The sequence below is a fragment of the Leptodactylus fuscus genome, chromosome 4, assembly GCF_031893055.1.
Source record: "Leptodactylus fuscus isolate aLepFus1 chromosome 4, aLepFus1.hap2, whole genome shotgun sequence".
NCBI classification, from domain to species: domain Eukaryota; kingdom Metazoa; phylum Chordata; class Amphibia; order Anura; family Leptodactylidae; genus Leptodactylus; species Leptodactylus fuscus.
Window position 1 is genome coordinate 200,007,985 of NC_134268.1, and position 22,156 is coordinate 200,030,140.

The 22,156-nt window shown below is 42.0% G+C and overlaps 1 protein-coding gene across 3 annotated transcripts in view; it reads left to right on the forward strand.

The window, feature by feature from the left end:
- The window catches only part of ARHGAP12 (Rho GTPase activating protein 12), a 65,154-nt gene that overhangs the window by 33,424 nt on the left and 9,574 nt on the right, over positions 1 to 22,156 (forward strand). Inside the window, exons 4-14 of one of the 3 annotated variants that reach the window (XM_075271603.1) lie at positions 1,679 to 1,822; positions 2,784 to 2,864; positions 5,405 to 5,533; positions 5,809 to 5,889; positions 8,881 to 8,955; positions 9,956 to 10,017; positions 12,637 to 12,709; positions 18,898 to 19,002; positions 19,968 to 20,066; positions 21,633 to 21,744; positions 21,849 to 21,965. In XM_075271603.1, coding sequence (XP_075127704.1) covers positions 1,679 to 1,822; positions 2,784 to 2,864; positions 5,405 to 5,533; positions 5,809 to 5,889; positions 8,881 to 8,955; positions 9,956 to 10,017; positions 12,637 to 12,709; positions 18,898 to 19,002; positions 19,968 to 20,066; positions 21,633 to 21,744; positions 21,849 to 21,965 — 1,078 coding nt within the window. The remainder of the gene's footprint in view (positions 1 to 1,678; positions 1,823 to 2,783; positions 2,865 to 5,404; positions 5,534 to 5,808; positions 5,890 to 8,880; positions 8,956 to 9,955; positions 10,018 to 12,636; positions 12,710 to 18,897; positions 19,003 to 19,967; positions 20,067 to 21,632; positions 21,745 to 21,848; positions 21,966 to 22,156) is intronic. The other 2 variants (XM_075271604.1, XM_075271606.1) reach the window with 2 other exon arrangements.

Here is a 22,156-nt window from a genome sequence, read left to right on the forward strand (position 1 = left end):
TGCTGTGTGTAGAGCAAAATTTGCAAAATTACTTTGCAAATGAAGGAAAAAAAAAAATTCTGGTTGAGCCAGTCCCAGAAAAAAAAGTGCATGGTCATTAGTAGGTTACTGCCTTGGGACAAACCCGCATGTCAATTCATAGAATTTTTAAGGTAAAAAAATTTGACTCAATTTATAGGATTTATCTAGTATTAGTAAGACGGTGCTGATTTTTGGTCAAGAGGTGGCTGCACTGTATAGGCTGGGTCTGGTATTGCAGTTGAGCCCCGGTCATCGCACCGTTTTTGGAGAAAAGAAAGCAGACCCTTCTTTGTAAGGCACTGTTCACATGTCCATTCATGGCTCCATTAGAAAATCTGCAGATAGGCCAGAGTATTAATCAATCTGCCCCATTGACGAAGAATAGTTACATTATTAACCCTGGATGGTTTTGGCCTTGTGATATACAATATTGTGCTATAAATTATTGTATAGTAGGGAGTAACCTTTCCACTTGAGAGAATATATTTGTTTAATCTGGCGTGGTCAAATATGTGACCGATTAAACATTACAATGCTTTTCGCAGAGTCTGGACTTACTATCTGGAAATCTTACATTCAGGAAGCTGCCTGTTTATTTGCCCTCTGCACGGTGCCTTTCTGTGCCGATTCATGGCATTATATATTCTAAAGGTTTCTCCATCCCTTCATTCAATTATTGCTGTTCTATACCTGCTATTGCGCCCCCTGGTGTTCTTTGGAGTCTACAGCAGGGTGTCCACCTTGTGTATTCAGTGTTGGTGGTCACACATGCTCAGTTGCTCAATCCCACCACCCGCTTCCTCTTGTACACAGACGGTCTAGTGATTCCTGCTGTTGTGCAGGACACTCAATAAAAATGAACGCTCTTCAAGAGGCTTCTTCTCTGCACCAGTGGACAGATTGGGTTGATGTTTTTAAAAGGGAATCCAAAAAACACCAGGGGGCACCAAGTACAAGTGTGTAACAGGAATATTTAGAGAGGATCTTTTTGTAAGGGGCCCATGGGATTGGACACCATTTTCAGATTCGGATGGAATCCCTGCAGATCAGCTGTTTCCCTGTACTGGCGCAAGCTATGGTTCTCATTCTCCATAGTGAGCACTGCAGCAATTGTCCCATTCAAGTCTATGGGACTAAGGCTACATTACTCCCTACATTAAGTGAGTAAGTGCCAGCATGTGGGTAATGACTGACCTGAAGGGTCCCGGCAGTCGGACCCTCGCCTATGTTATGGATAGGTCATCATATTTAAAAAGCTGGTAACTCCTTTAAGGCCAGACTAATATAATGCATGAATTTCTTACATTGGAACATTAAAGGGATGTCCCACCGTAACAAGCTATCACTTATCTACATAATATGTGTCTTATTGCTGGGGGCTACACTGCTGGGACCCCTAGCGATCACAATAATGGAGGTCCTGTGTCCCCGGTCTCCTCTCTATCGATGGAGATAGTGGACTGCTGTATCTTGATCAGTCTCCTAAATGGTACAGATATTGTTACGGTGATACAATCCCTTTAAGCAGCAATTAATTCATGAATTAATTTCATTAATTAAGTAAGTTGGTGTCTTTGCTTTTTTTTCTGGGTGACATTTTCCACTTTCACGGATCATCTTTTGTGCTTGAGCTCTAAATTTTTCCAACTCTTTCTAGCAACTCTCAACTGAAGAAAACTTTCACAACGCTTGTGACAACAATCAGTCAGATAGTCTATACGGTTCTCCTCCCAAGGGGTGGTCAGAAGAACTGGATCAGCATGGTCATACTTTCTTTATCAATGACCAAACCAATGAGAAGGTACATCTGTGATCATTTTCTATATTTTCAACTCTCTTCTGTTTCCTGTATATGGCAATTACGTGGCCTTAAAGGGGTTGTCCGGTTGTGAATCTTCTAATACATGCAGAATGGGTTAAAAAAACAAACAAACAAAACAAAACAAAAATCATCAACAATTCCTCACTGGTCCAGCTTCTAAGCTTATTGGATCCCCACTGGTTTCTGCTTCCTGTTCTTGGATGGACACACAGGAAGTGGGTGGAATAGACTGATCAGCCAATCACTGGCTGTATTGGTGACCGGTCTCAACCAGTGATGGGCTGAGAAGGCATTGACAGCCATTTCTTGTGTGTCAAGATGGCGTCTCGAAACAAAGACCAGCAGGGACCTGGTAGGTGTCTGAATAGGAGTGCTGAGTTCAGTGAGGTAGGTACTGCTTCATTTTCCTCCGGGCAATCCCTTTAAGTTAATATCTGTCAATTGAAGGGAATCCGTCACCAGTACTGAACATATCAAACTAGCCCAGCAGATATATAGGTTAGGGTCACCTCAATCAAACTGTGTTTTCTTCTTGTGAATCTCTGGCCCTTTAAATCCAAAGGTGAATGAGCCCTTTGGAGCAACGAAGCAGTTGCCATTGCTCCAAAGAGGTAAGCAACAATGCTCTGCAGAGCTCATTTGCATATTGCCAAATTAGTGATGTCTTCACAACAAGTCACAAGGGGGAAATACTGATGGGCTAAGGTTACCTGAATCCATCTGTGGGTTGATGTGTTTGGGTCTGGTGCATTAATGGTCTTGTCCCTATGCCCAGGTTAGGGACGAATTGTCAATACTTCTCTGATCTAAGAATTTGTCCTTTTTGCTATACCCTAGTTATAGGATTGAGATCCGAAATTAGAAAGTGGTTGTCTATAGTATATATAGTTACTGGTGTTTTGTCATTTGTGCTATTTTTGATGTTACAATCTCATTACAGTGGATAAAACATGTGGACGACCAAGGTAGACCATATTACTATAGCGCTGACGGATCACGCTCAGAGTGGGAGCTGCCAAAGGTACGTTTTTATGTCTGCAATAAAGGAATTTTGCTTAAAGAATCCATGCATAATGCAAAATCAATGAAAACAATCAATCCCGAATTGCTACTAGACTATCTCAATCTGTTGCATGCCTAAAAGCTGCGTATAGACATATAGGTTGTGATGGGAGCTTAGCATGTAGTTGATAGAGAATGGCTGCATTGTGGTAAAGGGGACAACAACAGTCACAACAAAGGTAGCATTATTAATCAGATTTTTCTAGAAAAAAAATTGAGAATCTCTTTAAGGGCACAGAGGTTCTGTAAAGGGCATTGTATAGGAAGTTTGTGGGTTTTGTTTGGTTGGATAAATGGATCAGTATGCCGCATTCTACCCTATTGTAGGCTGCTGTATTAATCAGACTTTTCTAAAAACTAGAGAGGGAAACCTAAAGGCACAGAGGTACTGTACAGTGAATCAAATTGGGGGTTTGTAGGTTTTGTTAGGTACATCACATCCTGCCCCTTCTTAGGTTGCCGTATTAATCAGATTTTTCTCAGAATAAGGGAATCTCTTTAAAGGCAAAGGAGGTGTTGTTGTTGTGTAGGTAAATAGCTCAATATGGCACATCCTACCCCATCTTAGCTTGCCGTATTAATTAGATTTTGCGGACAATAATAGTCACAAGTAAGGTAGTAAACAATAGAGGCAAATATAACAAATTATGTGTGGGTAAATGACCATAGCAACAAAGTGAACCAGCCACACAAAATATATGAATAAAAATTAACTTTTATTAAGTGCTCCTAAAAAGGTGTAGCAACATATATACATACAAAATATATAAACAAACATAAAACAAAATCATATAGGGGTAGATAATGCTACAAATACCAACTTGTCAGCCATGGAATGTACACTGGATGGCAACACTAATATCATGGTACAAAGGGCTCAACCATAGCTAAAACTGAAAGTGTCCAATAATAAAGTGTTGTAAATGAAAACAACAAATAATCAGTGTAATAACCCACAGATAGCTATGAGACTGCCCACATAAGATGATCCAAGATTAGCCTCCATACATACCAACAGTAAAGGGTCCCAAGCTAATCTTGGATCTTGGATCTGTGGGCAGTCTCATAGCTATCTGTGGGTTATTACACTGATTATTTGTTGTTTTCATTTACAACACTTTATTATTGGACACTTTCAGTTTTAGCTATGGTTGAGCCCTTTGAACCATGATATTAGTGTTGCCATCCAGTGTACATTCCATGGCTGACAAGTTGGTATTTGTAGCATTGTCTACCCCTATATGATTTTGTTTTATGTTTGTTTATATATTTTGTATGTATATATGTTGCTACACCTTTTTAGGAGCACTTAATAAAAGTTAATTTTTATTCATATATTTTGTGTGGCTGGTTCACTTTGTTGCTATGGTCACAAGTAAGGTAGCAATATTAATCAGATTTTCCTTAAAATATAAGGAGAAGCTCTTTTAAAGGCACAGGGGTGATGCAGAGTAAATCACATAGGAGGATTGGAGGTTTTTGTAGTTTTATTTAAGTAAATTCCTTGGTACATCATACCCTACCCTGCCCTAGAAATCAGATTTTTCTAAAAAAAAAATAGATGAAGAACCTCTTTGAAAGCATAGAGATGCTTCATAGTCAATCACATTGCAGGTTTTCTAGTTTTAGTTAAGTAAATGACTTGGTACGTTACATCCTACCCCATCTTAGCCTGCCATATTAATCAGATTTTGTGGACAACAATAGTCACAAGTAAGGTAGCAATATTAATCAGATTTTCCTTAAAATAGATGGAGAACCTGTTTTAAAGGCAAGTAAACAGCTCAGTACAACTCGCCATACCCCCATCTTAGGTTGCCAAATAAATCCTATTTTTCTAAAAATCGAAGGCATAGATTTTACTGTACAACGAATGACATTGGACGGTTTGTAATTTTAGTTAAGTGGCTTGATACATTACATACTGCCCCTTCTTAGGTTGCCGTAATAATCAGATTTTCCTTAAAATAGATGGAGAACATTTTAAAGGAACAGAGGTTCTGCATAGTAAATCACATTGGAGGTTTTGTAGTTTTAGTGGCTCAGTACATCACATCTTACCCATCTTAGGTTGCCATATTAATCAGATTTTTCTTAAAGTAGAAGGCATAGATTTACTGTACAGTGAATGATATTGGTGGTTTGTAGGTTTTGTAGTGGATTTAGTTAAGTGTACGGCTTAGTACGTCACATCCTGCCCCATCTTAGGTTGCCGTATTAATCAGATTTTTCTAAAAGTAGAAGGCATTACAGTACAGTGAATGATATTGGAGGTTTGTAGGTTTTGTAGTTTTAGTTAAGTATACGGCTTAGTGCATCACATCCTGCCCCATCTTAGGTTGCCGTATTAATCAGATTTTCTGACACTTAATTGAGGTGGGAACTTCTGAAGCTACTTGTGGTTGAGACGGTCACCTCCATACACACCAGTAGTTCCACCACATTTTGACCATGTATCTCAGAAGTTCCATAGTGTTGTCATTTCTTTGTATCTTTTAGTATAATTCCTTATTGCCACCTCACCAGAGAGAGATCACTAAGAGCCGGAGTCTTGATAGAAAGTTCCAAGAACCAATTGTGTTAACCAAGTGGCGGCACAGCACCTATCTGCTGGAGGCCAATGATAAGGTAACGTGATATCTTCTTTTTGTCCTCGCTTACTAGATCGCTGTGACATACCGGCAGTGCAGCATTTAGCAGACAGTCATCCCTAGTTGTGGTTATACGCTCTGTATTCTGTATATCCTGTTATGGCAGTGGCATAAATCACTTGCTGACTATGAAGTTCACTCCATCTTGCGGAGCGGTGCTGACTTGCAGTAGTTCTGTAAGAGCAATCTGTAATCCTATAGCTCCGACACAAGACAGCAATGACATTAACAGGTCCCTTTTGTTTTTTACAGTTGCATATCAAGCAAAAGTGTAATTCCTCTGAGTATTACATACCTAGCCCTGGTTTTTTGACCTCATCTTATTCTATGAAAGTTAGTATTCTGTCTCTGGTGTGTGCTTGCTTGCCAACACATGTCCACATTCCAAAAATTCTTCAGATCTGTGAATATGCTTGCCTGCCTGCTGTGTAATGACGGAAAGAAAAGTGGCTTTTATCTTTACGCTAGGTTTCTATATGGGCCCCCAATATCATTTTTTAGAATTCAGGGACGTAGATGAATAAACCCAACATAGAAGTGTATTTATATAGTAATCCCCAGAATCCGTTTTAGCTCTGAAGATGTCAAACTGCCCGCATTACCGATAGAGAAGTAAAGTTGCCGAAACCCCCAAATTTTAAGGAACCTATAGATATGCAATGGCGGACAGATTTCCCTCTTCTTAAGCATCCCTAAGGCATCTAGCAACTCCCAAACTGACTGCATAATATTCTATAGGGTGATAGAGCTTAATTAAAAGAAACAGGAAGGGGGGGCTTCATTTTTACTACCCCTTAAAGGGAATGTATCAAGTATTTATTTTTTTTACTTGCATTAAAATAATGGGAAAGAGCAAATTATTTTATTATTTTTTAGAAATTTAATTTAAAATTAGATTAAAAATAATTTTTAAAAACTATTCCATGAAACGGACAACTTCTATCCTGCACTGTCTGTATAGTGAGGGCAGCATAGAATATGTGCTGTATGGCGGCAGCAGTGAATGGCGACTTTGGACACACAACCAACCACAGGTCCATGTCAGCCAAAAAAACCCAAAAACAAACCTTTCTATGTATCCATGACCTGTACTCTCAGCTGACTCTGTCCCAGTCTACACAGTAAATCCAGAGAACACCTAAAAATAATATAAAAAAATAAGTTAAGTAATCTGGAATTCTCTGATGATACATTCCCTTTAAACGGCAAAGTAGGGGGCCGTTGTAGCCGCTAGTTCAGGTTTGATAGGCTATGGTACAGATCCCCCTTCTCCAAAGGGATTGGATCTGGTGTTGGTTACCCCTTAGCCCTCAGGATGGTTGGGGTCTATACTTTTCTTTCTGTTTCATTTGCAGTTTTCTTATGATTTTATATTTAGCTAGATAAAACCCAAAATCTCAAATAACAGAGTGAAAATCTTACCTGTGTATCTGCATACGCATGTTATTAATTCTTGTAATTCCGGCCACAATTGGGCTGCTTCCTTAACGTTTCCTTTATTTGGTATGATCAGGTAACATTACTAACAGTAATTCGGATCCATTCTGTCTCCATGTATTTTACCCCTTCATTGGATTTGATTCCTTTTTTTTTTTACATCGATCATATGCAATATTTTGTTGTAATATAAGTGCATGTGCAGATACAGTGTATTGTAGTCTCCTCAAACCGGCCAAAGCCCCTTCTGCTTCTCGACCCGTGGGCCAAGTAAGTAGATTCTGCTATTCAATTTGCTAAGTCAAATTGAATGAAACGCGGCGTTTGAGCCTTTGGGCTGATCGCTTTGGTCATTTTTGGTTCAGCTGCAACCCGTTTTTGTGATCCAAAGATATCTGGCCGTGCCCAGTCTAACAGAGGATTGTGGAGGATTGGAGCCAGACGTTGCAATATTTGACCAAGTGTCGGGGAGCTTCTAGGAATAGAGGCTTACGTGTTACTTCCTACTTTCCGACTCCTAAATAAAAAGCAATAAAAGATTTATACATAGGATAGAGGATCAATAGCTAATTGGTGAGGACCCCCACCCATCCTGAGAGTTTTACCTCTGTTGTGAATACAGCCAAGCTGAATGTAGGTGTGCCCCAGCTGGATGGGAAGGGTATTGCACTCGACCATCAACGACTCTTCCATTAAAGTAGGGAGCAGGGGCAACAGAGGTAAAACACTCCCTCCCCATTCTCTGGGGCTCCGTAGCCAGAAATATAATCCTATTTTTTGTGTGCCATCCCATGGATGTGTCACTTGTAGGATTAATATCTGCACAACAGGTCAATTTCTTAAATGCTACTTTGTAGATTTACCCAAAAACAGTTGGTCTCCCAATGGTATACAAATTATACGAGAATTCGACGACCTCCTTCACAAATTTGAACTCGAATTGGCAATTTTTAATCAACAATTTGCCAAATTGACCAACTACAGCTCCTATGAGGATCCATGGGACTTCATCAGGACCCATCTTTTGTCTTCTGATTCTGATCCATTTGCCTCTTATATTTTTTATTTTGTTCGGTAGATTAACAAAAAATTAGGCACAATAGAAAAAAACTATTTCTAGTAGGATCTGACTACACTGGGGTTTGTTGTCTGTTACCATGTAGACACATGATTCTACATAGGAGCTGTAGAAACCAAAGAAATTAGATTTTTGCAAAGTTGTTTTTTTTTCTTTTTAGGTGCATTGGCATGCAAAAAGAAGTAATTGCAAAAATCTGTGTAGGCCTTAACTTAGGTTAGTCTATGGAGGAATTCAGAGCTCTTCAAAATCTGCACCGAATTCTGTCCAGAATCCGCTCCCCCGGTTTATAGTAGGAGGCGGCCATTTTTTTTTCAGGTCGCTGCATTCTGCTCGATCTTCCTGCAGATTCCATGGCTGGTTCAGCCCCAGAACCTGTGGTGCAAGGCTCACTGTATCTGAATTCTGCCTCAAATTCTGCCTGAGTTCATCTTTCATTTTCCAAAATTTTCAGGTGGTTCACAGACCTCTAGTTTTAGCTTGCTACCATTAAATCTGCTACAGACAAGCTGGTCTTGTATTGTAGTGCGATGGGCTCTCCATACAACGATCCTCGCACGTTTCTTCACTCCATGATATCTATTGGGTCACAAATATATTCAACCCGCGGACAATTTCTTTATCTCCAAAACTTTCTCAGGTGCCAGGGAAGTAACTGAAGCCTGTCTGTGCGTGGTGTAACTTGTGTCCAGGTTTGCTTTTTGATGTAGTGTTCGGTTTGCTATTTTTTATTTGATTTTTTCAATGTAATATAAGCATTGGGAATTTGTCGAGATCAGAAAAATATAAACTTTGGCTTCGTTTTATAGGATTCTATTACATCAGCCAAGCAAAATTTCCCCGATGTTGAGACGTCGCCGACTTCTCCAAAGCACCAGACAACGGTTAGTAGTTGTACAAACATGCTATGTCTTCAACACGTCCGTGTATTATCACAGGTTTGTATAGCGGACAGTGAGCTCAGGAAGAAAACTCAGCAAGGTCCGGGGCAACACTGTGGCAGCCTTGCAGCGCTGGAGTCCTGGGTTCGATTCCTGCCAGGAACAACATCTGCAAGGAGTTTGTATGTTCTCCCCATATTTGCGTGGATTTCCTCGCATTCTACAAAGACGTACTGATAGGAAAAAATATATATACATTGTGATCTCTATATGGGGCTCACAATCTACATAGAAAAAAAAACAACTCTGGATGGGTCTTATTGCTGTTCGTTTTGCATCCTGGCTCATTAGATCCGTGGAGATGATGGATGGTGCGCGGATGTCATCCATGTGCCATCCTTGCCATTTTGTTATGGACCCATACGTGTACACATTCCCATGCATGTAGTCCAACTTGTGCAAAGAAGGAAAGGTGCAGTTCCCTATAGTGAAAGTGTAATAAGCAATCTAGGGGCTAGTGCACCAGTCTCAATATATACAAGTCCCAGTTTGTTTTGCAATAAGTTTCCCTGGAGCAAGATTTTGTGAGAACGGGTTTACATGAATGGACAGGCACTGCTGTCTTGCAGCTCTAGAGTCCTGGGTTCGAATCCGACCAAGGATAACATCTACATGGAGTTTGTTCTCCCTGTGTTTGGTGCCTTTCTTCTGTGTACTCTGGTTTCCCCTCACATTCCAAAAATATACTGATAGGCAGCCATTAAGGGTATATTCTTTGCCGTGGAGATCTCCATTCCCTGTATTCCCTTAGTTGAGACTAGAGAGATCCAAACTTGCGTGGCCACCCCTCCTTTTGCAGTAATACCTGGCAGAACTGGAGGTTGGTAAACCCCTGTCCTGGATAATCCGGAAAATTCTTCTTTACTTTGCATTGTGTTCTACTTTAAAACCAAATATTTATCTATGAGGTTGAAGTAAACTTTTTTTTTCCTCCCCTCTGCAGGATCAAGAAAAGTATGGTGTACTAAATGTAACCAAAATCACAGAAAATGGGAAAAAAGTTAGGTTGGTATGATCAATGACTTATTAACTTCTAGTTACATTGACTCTATGGAGGCGTTCTGTGGGAAGTTTAACCTTTTTTATGTAGCTATTCATCATTATGGACGGTTTAGGTCACTTTTACACGGACTCCCATCTCTGTTTAACTTTCCCACACGTTATACGGATCCATAGGCGTTCATAAGACCAGATTGTCATTTTTATTTTTTTTTCTTAGCTAGTCCTATTGCCAAGAGGTTTCATTTGTTATTTCAGAGGCTTTGAGACAATAAAAATTTGGTTTAAAAAATTGTAACTACATGACTTACCTTACAGTCTATTACGACACCTGCAAATGCTGTTAATGCAGGTTGCAAATTTTGCTTTGGTGTTGCAATGGAAAAATCCTCCCTTATGCAGGTACCCTTATAATCCAGAGCTGCAATCCTATTTCTGCAGGTTTCTGTAGCCAATATACACTCACCGGCCACTTTATTAGGTACACCTGTCCAACTGCTCGTTAACACTTAATTTCTAATCAGCCAATCACATGGCGGCAACTCAGTGCATTTAGGCATGTAGACATGGTCAAGACAATCTCCTGCAGTTCAAACCGAGCATCAGTATGGGGAAGAAAGGTGATTTGAGTGCCTTTGAACGTGGCATGGTTGTTGGTGCCAGAAGGGCTGGTCTGAGTATTTCAGAAACTGCTGATCTACTGGGATTTTCACGCACAACCATCTCTAGGGTTTACAGAGAATGGTCCGAAAAAGAAAAAACATCCAGTGAGCGGCAGTTCTGTGTGCGGAAATGCGTTGTTGATGCCAGAGGTCAGAGGAGAATGGCCAGACTGGTTCGAGCTGATAGAAAGGCAACAGTGACTCAAATAGCCACCCGTTACAACCAAGGTAGCCAGAAGAGCATCTCTGAACGCACAGTACGTCGAACTTTGAGGCAGATGGGCTACAGCAGCAGAAGACCACACCGGGTGCCACTACTTTCAGCTAAGAACAGGAAACTGAGGCTACAATTTGCACAAGCTCATCGAAATTGGACAATTGAAGATTGGAAAAACGTTGCCTGGTCTGATGAGTCTCGATTTCTGCTGCGACATTCGGATGGTAGGGTCAGAATTTGGCGTCAACAACATGAAAGCATGGATCCATCCTGCCTTGTATCAACGGTTCAGGCTGGTGGTGGTGGTGTCATGGTGTGGGGAATATTTTCTTGGCACTCTTTGGGCCCCTTGGTACCAATTGAGCATCGTTGCAACGCCAAAGCCTACCTGAGTATTGTTGCTGACCATGTCCATCCCTTTATGACCACAATGTACCCAACATCTGATGGCTACTTTCAGCAGGATAATGCAATGCCATGTCATAAAGCTGGAATCATCTCAGACTGGTTTCTTGAACATGACAATGAGTTCACTGTACTCCAATGGCCTCCACAGTCACCAGATCTCAATCCAATAGAGCATCTTTGGGATGTGGTGGAACGGGAGATTCTCATCATGGATGTGCAGCCGACAAATCTGCGGCAACTGTGTGATGCCATCATGTCAATATGGACCAAAATCTCTGAGGAATGCTTCCAGCACCTTGTTGAATCTATGCCACGAAGAATTGAGGCAGTTCTGAAGGCAAAAGGGGGTCCAACCCGTTACTAGCATGGTGTACCTAATAAAGTGGCCGGTGAGTGTAGTAGAGTAGGTACTATACACCATAAAAGCGGTTCTACTGCCTTATAGAAGTTCAGCAAAGCTGGGTGTGTCTGACACCAACCTTGTTGCCTGACTGTAACAACTGTCAGCAGAATTGTGAATGCAGCTCTGAAGTATACTACAAACTGATCAGAGAAAGATTCCTAGGTTAAATGGGTTGTTCAGCATATTGAGAAAAATAATGAAATATTATAAATGGCCGACTCCTCTGGTATTTGGAAGGGATGACTTCTCGTCCTATTTCATGTAACTACTGCAGCCAGCCACTCGCCTCAGCATGAATTGCACGTGACCATTGGCTGTAGTGGTCATATGAAGAAGAACAGGACGCCTTCACTTTTGGGTGGTGAGGGACCAAAACCACCTCGTCTGTTTTTGTCTAGCAGAATCCACTTCAAATTCCTGAAGCAGAAATGCCCTGGTGGTTTTTGTTGAAGTCAAATTCAATGCCAAATTCCTACATGTCTAATACTGCCTACCCTTGAAAAAAGTGCGAGGTAGCAGATACCGGCCAGATTTTGGGGTTGATTTGCAGGCACACATTCAGGTTTGTGACCATGCCCTTAGTTCCCATGCAAACCATTGAGTGTGCATTTGGTGTAGGGTCGGGTTTGCAGCAGAATGACCCTCGGAGTGACATCCAAGTGCTTTCCATGATACATTCAAGTCTATGGGGGCTTCAGATTCATATTCCTGGGATGATTATAGAGCAGGTCCTGTCCTACTCCATGTCATCAGAACGGATCCAAAGCCCCCCATAGACTTGAATACATTATGGAATACACTTGGATATCGCTTCGAGTGCTTTCTGCTGCAAACTCTGCCCACATCGGATGCACACTCTGTAATGTACATGGTACTTTAATCTGTTTCTGTAGATAACTAAGGATGACATTAAATAAGCCATATTGGTATTTCAGAAAGAACTGGACATCGTCTTGGGCCGTGCTGCAAGGTTCATCTATCCTATTCCAAGGCACCGGAGCGAGCTGGGTAAGCGGGTCCACATGTAGTAATCGTCTGCTGCGGATTGTAGTAAACACTATAACTAGATAGTTTTATCATTTTCAGCCCCCTGGCATCCTGCTTAGAATGAAAGAGATACAGAAGTGTCTGCCAAATCCTAACTTAATGTAATTTCCCTTTTTATAAATTGTTCGGCTGCTCTTCATTTCAGAACATGTTTAGTCGGTGCACGAGGGACATCTTACTGGATTATTTCTCTTAACCTTGCGGTGTCTTGGGATACAATGATCTATAATAAAACAGTGTGCCAGCTTATATTTGCTGCAAAATGTCAGGCTAGCATAGTGCGAGGATTATGGATTTGACAGGAGATCTTGCTCATCGCCAAGCAGGGCTCCAGGCTAAAAAAGGAAAAAAAAAAACACTTGGACACCTTTGACTCCTCAAGGTGTCCATACACATTAGGTAAATGTGAGCCAAACCTGCCAGCTTCATCAGCATTGCCAACACCTTGTGTGTCTAAGGGTCACAATGCTCAGCCCCTATAAACTAATTGATTTGCTGAAATCCATCATGCGGGAGATAAGCTTCTGCCAGGGGTGTCTGGCAATGGCTCGCCTCCCTCTTCCCCTTGACAAGCTGAGCAGACAGATTTATGGAGAAGTCAGTAAGAACAGCTATTGGCCAAGCACATGTCCAGCCACTACCTTAAAGGGGTTGTTTCACTCTTAACACTTAAAGGGGTATTCCCATAACTCTTGTTCTGCAGCCTGAAGTCTTTGTTCTCTCTTCACTTCCTGGATTTCTCAGCACATTGGTGGGCGGGGTTTCATTTGCTCTGCTATCTGCTGTGTTTGCAGTCTGTAATGAGGGATTGGTTGTAAATGCATTACCACAGAATGAAGCTGATGTAGAAGCTGATGTAGCACAGCTGGATTTGAGTCAGCTTGCATTACATACAGAGGTAACGGACTCCTTATATCAGCCCTTATCAGCCAAATTCAATTAAACCGGCTGATAAGTGGAAAAGCTGAAGATAGACTACACAGTAATCCCAGAGCTCTCACCTCCCCCCTCCCCTATCTGAGGAGCTCCATTGCTTGTCAGCCCCTCCCTTTCCCCCCTGAGAGCAGGCAGCTACCTCACTTGGGAACTGAGCAGATAAGCCTAGTGGCCATAGAAACACAGTGTCAACAATGAAGTGAATAAATTAAGATAGCAGCCAAACAAAGCAGTTTTGATAAAGCAATGTATTTAGGAAAAGTCTTAAATCCACATAAACTATCAGTATAGATGGGATGCTTTTCATGGGACAACCCCTTTAACCCTTCCCCTCCAGGATAGAAAAAGTGTAACCACTGGAACTGCAAGGGCTAATGGGAATGGGGGTCTGCAAGTGCCTATGTCCTGCTTTTCAATGAAGCTGGGGTACACATGTGTAACCACCACTTTTTTGGAGACAGCCAGTCTTGAGGTCCCATAAAAGTGAATGCAGTGGTCACTGCGCTTGCACACTACACCGCTGCTCCATTCACATGAGTTGGGGAAGCTTGGAGATCCCTCTTCGTGTGATGGCTGGGGGTCCAATAACTTTCCCTCACGAGCACTCAATGATGGGATCTGAGATGGGAATGCAGGGCTAGAAGTCCTAACCACAAGGCCAGGAGTTTCAGAAACACTCAAATTCAACTATTCTGCACCATTTCGCTACCTCCTATGGTATTCACATCTATGAGACTTACAGAAATGCCATAGATCAGCCTCATTCAGCCATTTATGTAACTCCCGACCTCCTCAGGTAGTCAGACAGACAAGTATTCTCATCTCAGCCCTCAAATGGTTGGCATGAGAATACCCCTTTAAGTGTTTGGGGTACCTAAACCTTCTTGCAACACTTTTCTTTCCGCATGATTCTTGTGGACACCACGCCAAAAAAACACAAACCTCATTGTAGTCTATGGGGTCTGTGTGGTTTCTTAGCGAACTGCTTTTTAATGCGTTCGGTATTGTGTCCGGGGAGTCGCCAAGCGGACACCCCGAATGAAACCAGATCCAAGTACTGTAGCTTGTGCCATCATAAGATAAGATAAGATAAGATATTCCTTTAATAGTCCCACAATGGGGAAATTTCAGTGATACAGTTTCATAGATGGTACAGTAGTATATAACAGGAGAGAAACACATACAAGCTCATGGCAGATAGAGAAATCCTAGGAATCATAGCAACTAAAACGAAAGAAACACAGACACACTGCAGGATCATTTTGTTCTCTGTGCGGATTGATGTTAATAATAATAATAATAATAATAATAATAATACAACCAACTTGGTTGTAGGACACGAGGAGGGGGGTCACAGCATGTAGATATAACAAGCAGAAATTTTGCAGAGGTGGGGGACATAGTCAGCTATTATGATAACATGTGGTAGTTCTTGGTAGGTAGTGAGATCTGCTCACAGCTGATAGTTTGGTATCTTGCATCAGCACTATTGTCCTTTTAACCACAAAAAAAAATGCCCCAAATGTCCTTCATCACAAGCCCTCCTCCTTCTTCCTCCTTACCACAGGAAGTCAGAGACCATCCAGGTATACATGGTGCTGCTCTCTTGCCAAGCTTCCATAACTCCTGGGGTAGGTGGGTGATGGTAGGTTCCCAGGCTGTAGCAGAGTCCTGCGTGTCCACAGTAGAAGAAAGAAATACCAGTCAGCTGTAGCATCTTCACACATCAGCAATTGACGCCAGAAATCATCTCCTTGAAGAAGAAGTCCACACTTCCATGTAGATTTTCCTCCATGCCGCATGGAGAGCCATGCTGTCCTAGCTGGGGGGATGGTAACAGGCACATGTGGAAACCAGCTGAACCAGGTCTTGTCATTGTCCATGCTTTACAATGGAAAACAAAAGGAACAAAATACTCCACAGGGTCTTCCATTCGATTTATAGTTACTAATTCATAGTGCTAGATTGCTTGGTTACCGGATTCTTGAAGATACAGAGAAAAAGAGTGAAAAAGGAAAGAAAAGTTTGCTCCCAGCTTGGAGCACTGCATCAAGGCAGCCAGCCTCTCAGGGGGCGGCGCCTAAAAAACTATACATCATGGGGAAATATCTGGTCTGCTAGAGTCCCAGATATAGGACCCTACTAGTTGAAAATTGTTATCCTTATCCTTTAGACTTTGGTTTTAAAAATCTGGTTTGACCCCTTTAAATCTAAAAATTTAGGAGCCAATTGATGTATAGTTTTTTTCTGACTGTCCAATTGAATCGCAAAATAATTACATGTAAAACAATATATTCAACTACTTCCTTAGCCATTCAGGGACTTTATATTTACTGTGTCCTGAGCCCCGCTGGGTGCCTAAAATGCTATAAAATACAGCGTTTACACCAGTGTATTTTTGATCAATCTCCCTCTATGAACGGAAATTATTTGACTAATGGAAGGGGACCGCCGCCAGGTACTTAGCCCCCCGCCGCTAATGCTCTTGTGGCAATGACAACTATTGCACGTGCTAGGTTGAAATAAACGGCAGAATAAAATGTCATTTCTATTTTAGGCCATATTATTGTGTGGTTAACAAAAAAAAAGTTTGACCGACAAAAGAATCAAATCCAATGTTGTATTTGTTGCAAATATGCAAAAAAAAACCAAAACCCTCCATTTTCTGTTCCATCCCAGGAACCGAATATTGGAAGGAATGAGATAGACTGATCGGTATAATAATGGGCACCAACACAGCCTGGCAGATCCTATTGTCTATCATGGGATCTGTTATGGTGCCCATCAGTTTGCAGAGCATTGGGCAGGACACGCCAAAGAAAAAAAATAAAATGAGCAGACAAGACCCAGACCAGACAATGTATTCCCCCTATATCCTCATACTGATTTATAAAGACTGGCATTTATAACGTCAGTCTTCATATCCCCTGAGCTGGCGGAGGATGTACCTCATTTATAAGGCGCACTCTCGCTACCCCTCCTTTTCCAGAAAGGGACAAAGGCGGCACCGAAATGAAAAAGTTGCAAGGTGTTTTTTTTTTTTTGCAAATAACCACAATTTGCGCAATAAAGTGTAACTTTTTATTCCTTGTACGCCAGAAAACTGACATGCAGGGCATCAGACATATGTTATCTGTCATGTTATCTGTTGTAATGTTGTGTATGTCTTGTGCTAATATGTGCCTCTTGTTATTCCGAGACTTTGCCTTTCTTCCCTTTCCTCTACTAGTCCTTCTGCACCCGTTGTTCAGTCTCTGTGCTCCTCCTGTCACTCCTCTCTGCCTGGAAAAACACTCTCCATCGTCAGCATTTTGTCAACTATGTAAATTTCGGTCCTGTATCTTCCATTACTGCATGTGCTCGCTGCTCTGCATGTTGGCCATTCAAGGATATGTTCCCCCTATGGACACCATGTCACTGGTAATCTAGTTAAAAAGTGAGGCTGAGTCCGCGCTGTGCAAAATCCACATGTGTGAAGCTGCGTTCACCTTGCCTTTATTGCGTCCATTTATCACATGCACTGGGCAAAAATTGAACCCCCGACAGATATCTTATGAACAGAAGGGTTGGAATCCAGCGCATACAGTAAATGGACACAATGGGGTATATATGTAAAAGCTGGCGTATTGATTGCCAGTCTTCATAGCCCTGGCGCGATGGAGGAGCCGCCTCTTAATACAGCAGCTTCTCCGCAGGGCCATGTGCTGGTGCTGAAATCTAAGCCAGCTTCATGAAACTGCACAGGCGGCGCAAAAACACCAGGGGCAACAATTTTAAAGCAGTTCTAAGGCTCCATTCACATTACATTTATAGATCCATTTAATGGATTAAAAAAAAAGTGGATCCAAACAGATGTCCACCATCACACAGATCAGTGTAAAAAAAAAAAAAGCACACCAAAAAAAGGAAAGCCGGACCAACAGCGGTTACACACGGACACCAGAAGACCCCACTGACTGCAACGGGGTCCACAGAATCAAAACTGAACACAGCAGAGAAAAATGTCCTCCCTGCAGGACTAGTAACTCTGCCAATTTTTGATGTTCTCTGCGACCGAGTCTCTAATGGAAACTCCAGAGCAGATGTGAACCCAGCCATAGATTGATCTCTATGCACATGGATGGCCATCTCTTTGCATCCATTTATGTCCGTATTTCGGATGTAAAAGACGTGATGTGAATGGATCCTGACGTACAGACATTGCTGCTAATTTACAGAACCTTTCACATCTCACTTTAAAAGTCTTGAAAACCTGCAATGACCATTTACATGAATTTCTGTGCATTGACTGTAAACTGTTGCACATCTGCAGGTAAAGTCCACGATATTTCCAACCCATTAGGGCTAGTTCACACATGATTACGCATGTGCATATTCCGTCGTGGCTGCTGCGAAGGGATGCTGTTGCAGTGCACGGCATCCCGTCGCGGCTTTCCACTCCAGATTAGGCCCGAATGAATGGGCCTAGTCAGGAGGGTGCTGTCGCAAGGCGGACGCCAGGGATGACTCAGCCGCGGAATCCGCCTGAAGAAAGGGCAGCTCGCTTCTTTTTTCTGCTAGCGGAAAAAAGAACGCTAGCCATCTACATAGACCACCATTGTGAGGGGGCTGATTATGATGTGGATTCCGCGCCAAAATCTGCCCCCTCTTGCCCCATGTGAACGGGGCCTTAGGTTCTCTCTTTTATATATGCAAACAGCATGCGTCTCCAGCACGTACCGCACTTGTATTACAAAATGTATCACTGGATGAGAAATTTTACTGGTTCCACTGGAATCCATCGACAGACCCTCCCTTCATTGTATGTATGTGCTCCTTTACGGTTATCCCTTAGATGTAATTGCTCCATATTTTTTTTTTATTTTTCATTCTGTTTTGTGTCTTTTCCATCATACCTGTCTATCATTCCCCCAGTTGATGGTCACCCTTGTCTTCATTTGTAGAGCAATATAATTTCATATGAAACTTAGTTACCCTTCTTAGTGGTGACAACTGGCATGAGCGTGAATGTGACATATGTTGCACCCAATGTCCTAACAGGTAGCAGTACATGGTATGTGTCATCCCCCATCCCATACACAAGAGGGATGTCTAGGTGCTTTACTCTCCCATCGGACTGCTGTTCCCTATGCACTGCCTATAGCCACATATGCCATGTAAACCCGAGCCTTGCCCATTATTGACCTAATGTGATGTTTATTTCTTACATTTAGAAATTTGGCGGGAACCAATCCAAACCAGAGTTCACAGTCGATCTTAAAGGAGCCTCGGTAGAATGGGCCGCGAAAGATAAATCCAGCAAAAAGAACGTAATAGAGGTAAGGTCCCGTCATGTTCTTCAGCAAATGGCCTGCTCAAGGGAGAGGTAGTTTTAACCAAAATAGGCAAAACTATTCACATTCTTTCTGCCTATAATAATAATAATAAGGTAAATTGTTCACATCTGGATGTTTCTGTGTTTCTGCTGTCATGTAAGTGTAGCCTGAACGTCTGCACAACACTGTAATGTCTGCCAGCTGTAAGGAGCACTTGTAGGAGTATGGACTGGAAAAATATTGCTCAAGATCACTACTGGGAGCTTATCTGTGCCAGCAATATGCAGGCTTTGTCAGGGTATTCCCACCATGTATACATATACCATTCTGGACACTAGCAGAGCCTTGATATATTCCTTTACAAGTGTGGGCATACCAGGTATAGCACAGAGGATGGCAGAGGAGCCTGGAAAACTCCTTTAAATATGTTATAGACAACTGCATAAGTAACAGTTCCACCATAATAGTATCTCCTAGGTGCAGCACGTCCTTATATTACTAGGGCAGCTTGCATGCTGCAATAGAACCATAAGGACTTTGCTGGGACTAACCTTAGAAAAGGCCAACAATGTTAGATCAGCAGGGTTTGACTCCCAAGACCACCACAGCGCCACTGTTCAGTGCAGCAGCGGCACCATGCAAAGTACATTTACTGGTAACTTGGCCTGTTCGTAGCTCAGTCCCACAAAAGTGAATTGAGTTAATCTACCAAATCGTGCACAGCGCTATATAAAGTACAACACTGTGCTTGGTAAGTATTGAAGAGAGACATCCTAAAAAGTGCATGGATATAACAGGGGAGATAAATCATGGTACTCAGTCACTGAGCTTATACTGGTTAGTAGAAGGCAGAGCCTATGCTGACATCCCGAGCTCCTTGGATTACTACCATATAGTCTCAATGCTTGTCTCTCAGCAGTATTTCTTGTACTTTACTTGCCTAAAATATTTTTTCCTATTTCCAACAGCTAAAGACTCCCTCAGGAACAGATCTACTAATACAGACAGAGAATGACAATATGATCAAAGAATGGTACACGGCCCTGTGTAACACTATCGGCATCCCGGTATGTTCCCCGTTATAGTCATAGGTCACTATCTCTACTTAAGGGGAATTTTCTTAATATTTGTCTTTAAGGGAATGGCTGTGAGCAGTATTTGGTGTTTTCAGATATAACTAGAAATTGTTCGATTCACTGAAAGCAATCCATGATTAAATCACAGAACATAACGTAGATGTATTCTCTGTTATCAGCCATGTCCGTTCACCCGACATGTCCGATGCTTCTCTTGCTATTCAGGAGGCCCCCAAGCCAAAAAGTCCTTGATCAACGTGTCGATATAGTTTGTTCACATGTGACCACCAGGGTGTGTTATAGTCCAGAGCGGCATTCACAATTCTGCAGATTCATAGCTGCGTTTCGTAGTGATTTGCAGTCTGAACTATGTATAGTCTTCACACCAGGCGCTGATCTAAGGAAAACCAAAACTGTCCTCCTTCGGTTCCTGCTTGTCTGACTACTATTCTAGAGCCTAATACAGATTTAACTTCAGCTTGGTACAAGATAAGAAACACAATGTGCTAATATAATCTGATGGGTCATCAGTATCAGTTTGTTGGGGGACCAACATCCAGGACCCCAGAAGGTCAGGTGAGCACTTCACTAAATATCATGCACAGCACCTTACAATGTGTTGTGGCTGTACTTGGTATTGCAGCTCAGCCTCATTCCCTTAAATAGAACTGAGCTGCAACAAACCATGTGATGAATGATTGTGACTAGAGATGAGTGAACACTGTTCGGATCAGCCGATCTGAACAGCACGCACCCATAGAAATGAATGGAAGCACCTGTGACGCTAGCCGGCCGCCGGCAAAGTCAGCGTCACAGGTGCTTCCATTCATTTCTATGGGTGCGTGCTGTTCGGATTGGCTGATCCGAACAGTGTTCGCGCATCTCTAATAGTGACATCATCAGATATCGGACATCCACTGTCCGACTGTTAGCCCTGCCAGTATGCACCAGGGAGCCAGTGATATTGGTGCCAGTAGTTTCGGCACCAATATCCCTTCACCGTTAGAAGTGCAGGCCTTACAGCTTAGTGTCATCACTGGGCAGTCAGTAATGTCCCCTCTGACAGTACATGGTTATTACTGTCAGGAGAGTAATGACACTAGTCTGTGATGCCCGCCATTCTGACAATGGAGAGATATCGGTGCCGAAACTAGCGGAACGTATACCAGGAAAGCTGACGGTGCGCTAAATTCAGCACCCTGTCTGCTTTCTATCTGTATATAATACCATCGATGTCAAAGGACGTGAAAGGTCTTGTTTAAACACTGGAAAGAAACTCTGCATATTAATAATAATAATACATTTTATTTATATAGCGCCAACATATTCCGCAGCGCTGTACAATTTGTAGGGTTCAAATACAGACAGAAAGATACATTACAAAGAAAGTCATTTCACACAATGGGACTGAGGGCCCTGCTCACAAGAGCTTACAATCTATGCATATTGGCTGAATACTAATAACCTAATTCATTCACAGTTTATTTTCTATATAAGATCACATTTGCATAGTATTTGATGTCTTAATAAATTCATTTATGTATTTTGCTCTTGTAGATTATAGAGTCTGAAGAGCCCAATGAGGATAGTGTGCCCGACTCCCCCGTAGAGAAAGTTGGGAAGGACAAACACGAGAAGGAGAAGGATCACGATTCAAAGAAGAATCGATGTAAGTGTCCCCATGTGGGCAGGAGCGATGCTTGTTTAACACATCAGTCTCCGTCATTGCAATACATTATTAACCATATTAATATTTCATGGATATATTTTTAGCCATCAAACAAACATCCATTGATAATTCGGAGCAGAAGAAGACGAAAACAAAGTTAAAGAAGTTTCTTACAAGACGTCCAACAATGCAAGCTGTGCGGGAGAAGGGCTACATTAAAGGTAATCCGTTCATGAAGACTGTTCTTAGCTAAGATTAGAATACATCGGTGTCTTAGAATATTCTGTAAGTGAGTGCCAACCATGAGCAAACTAGGGGTCAAGGATTTGTCTTATAAAGGGGTATTCCCATCTAGGACTGTTATGGCTTAAATGGGTTATCTGGGGTCTATGATTGATGGCCTATTCTTAGG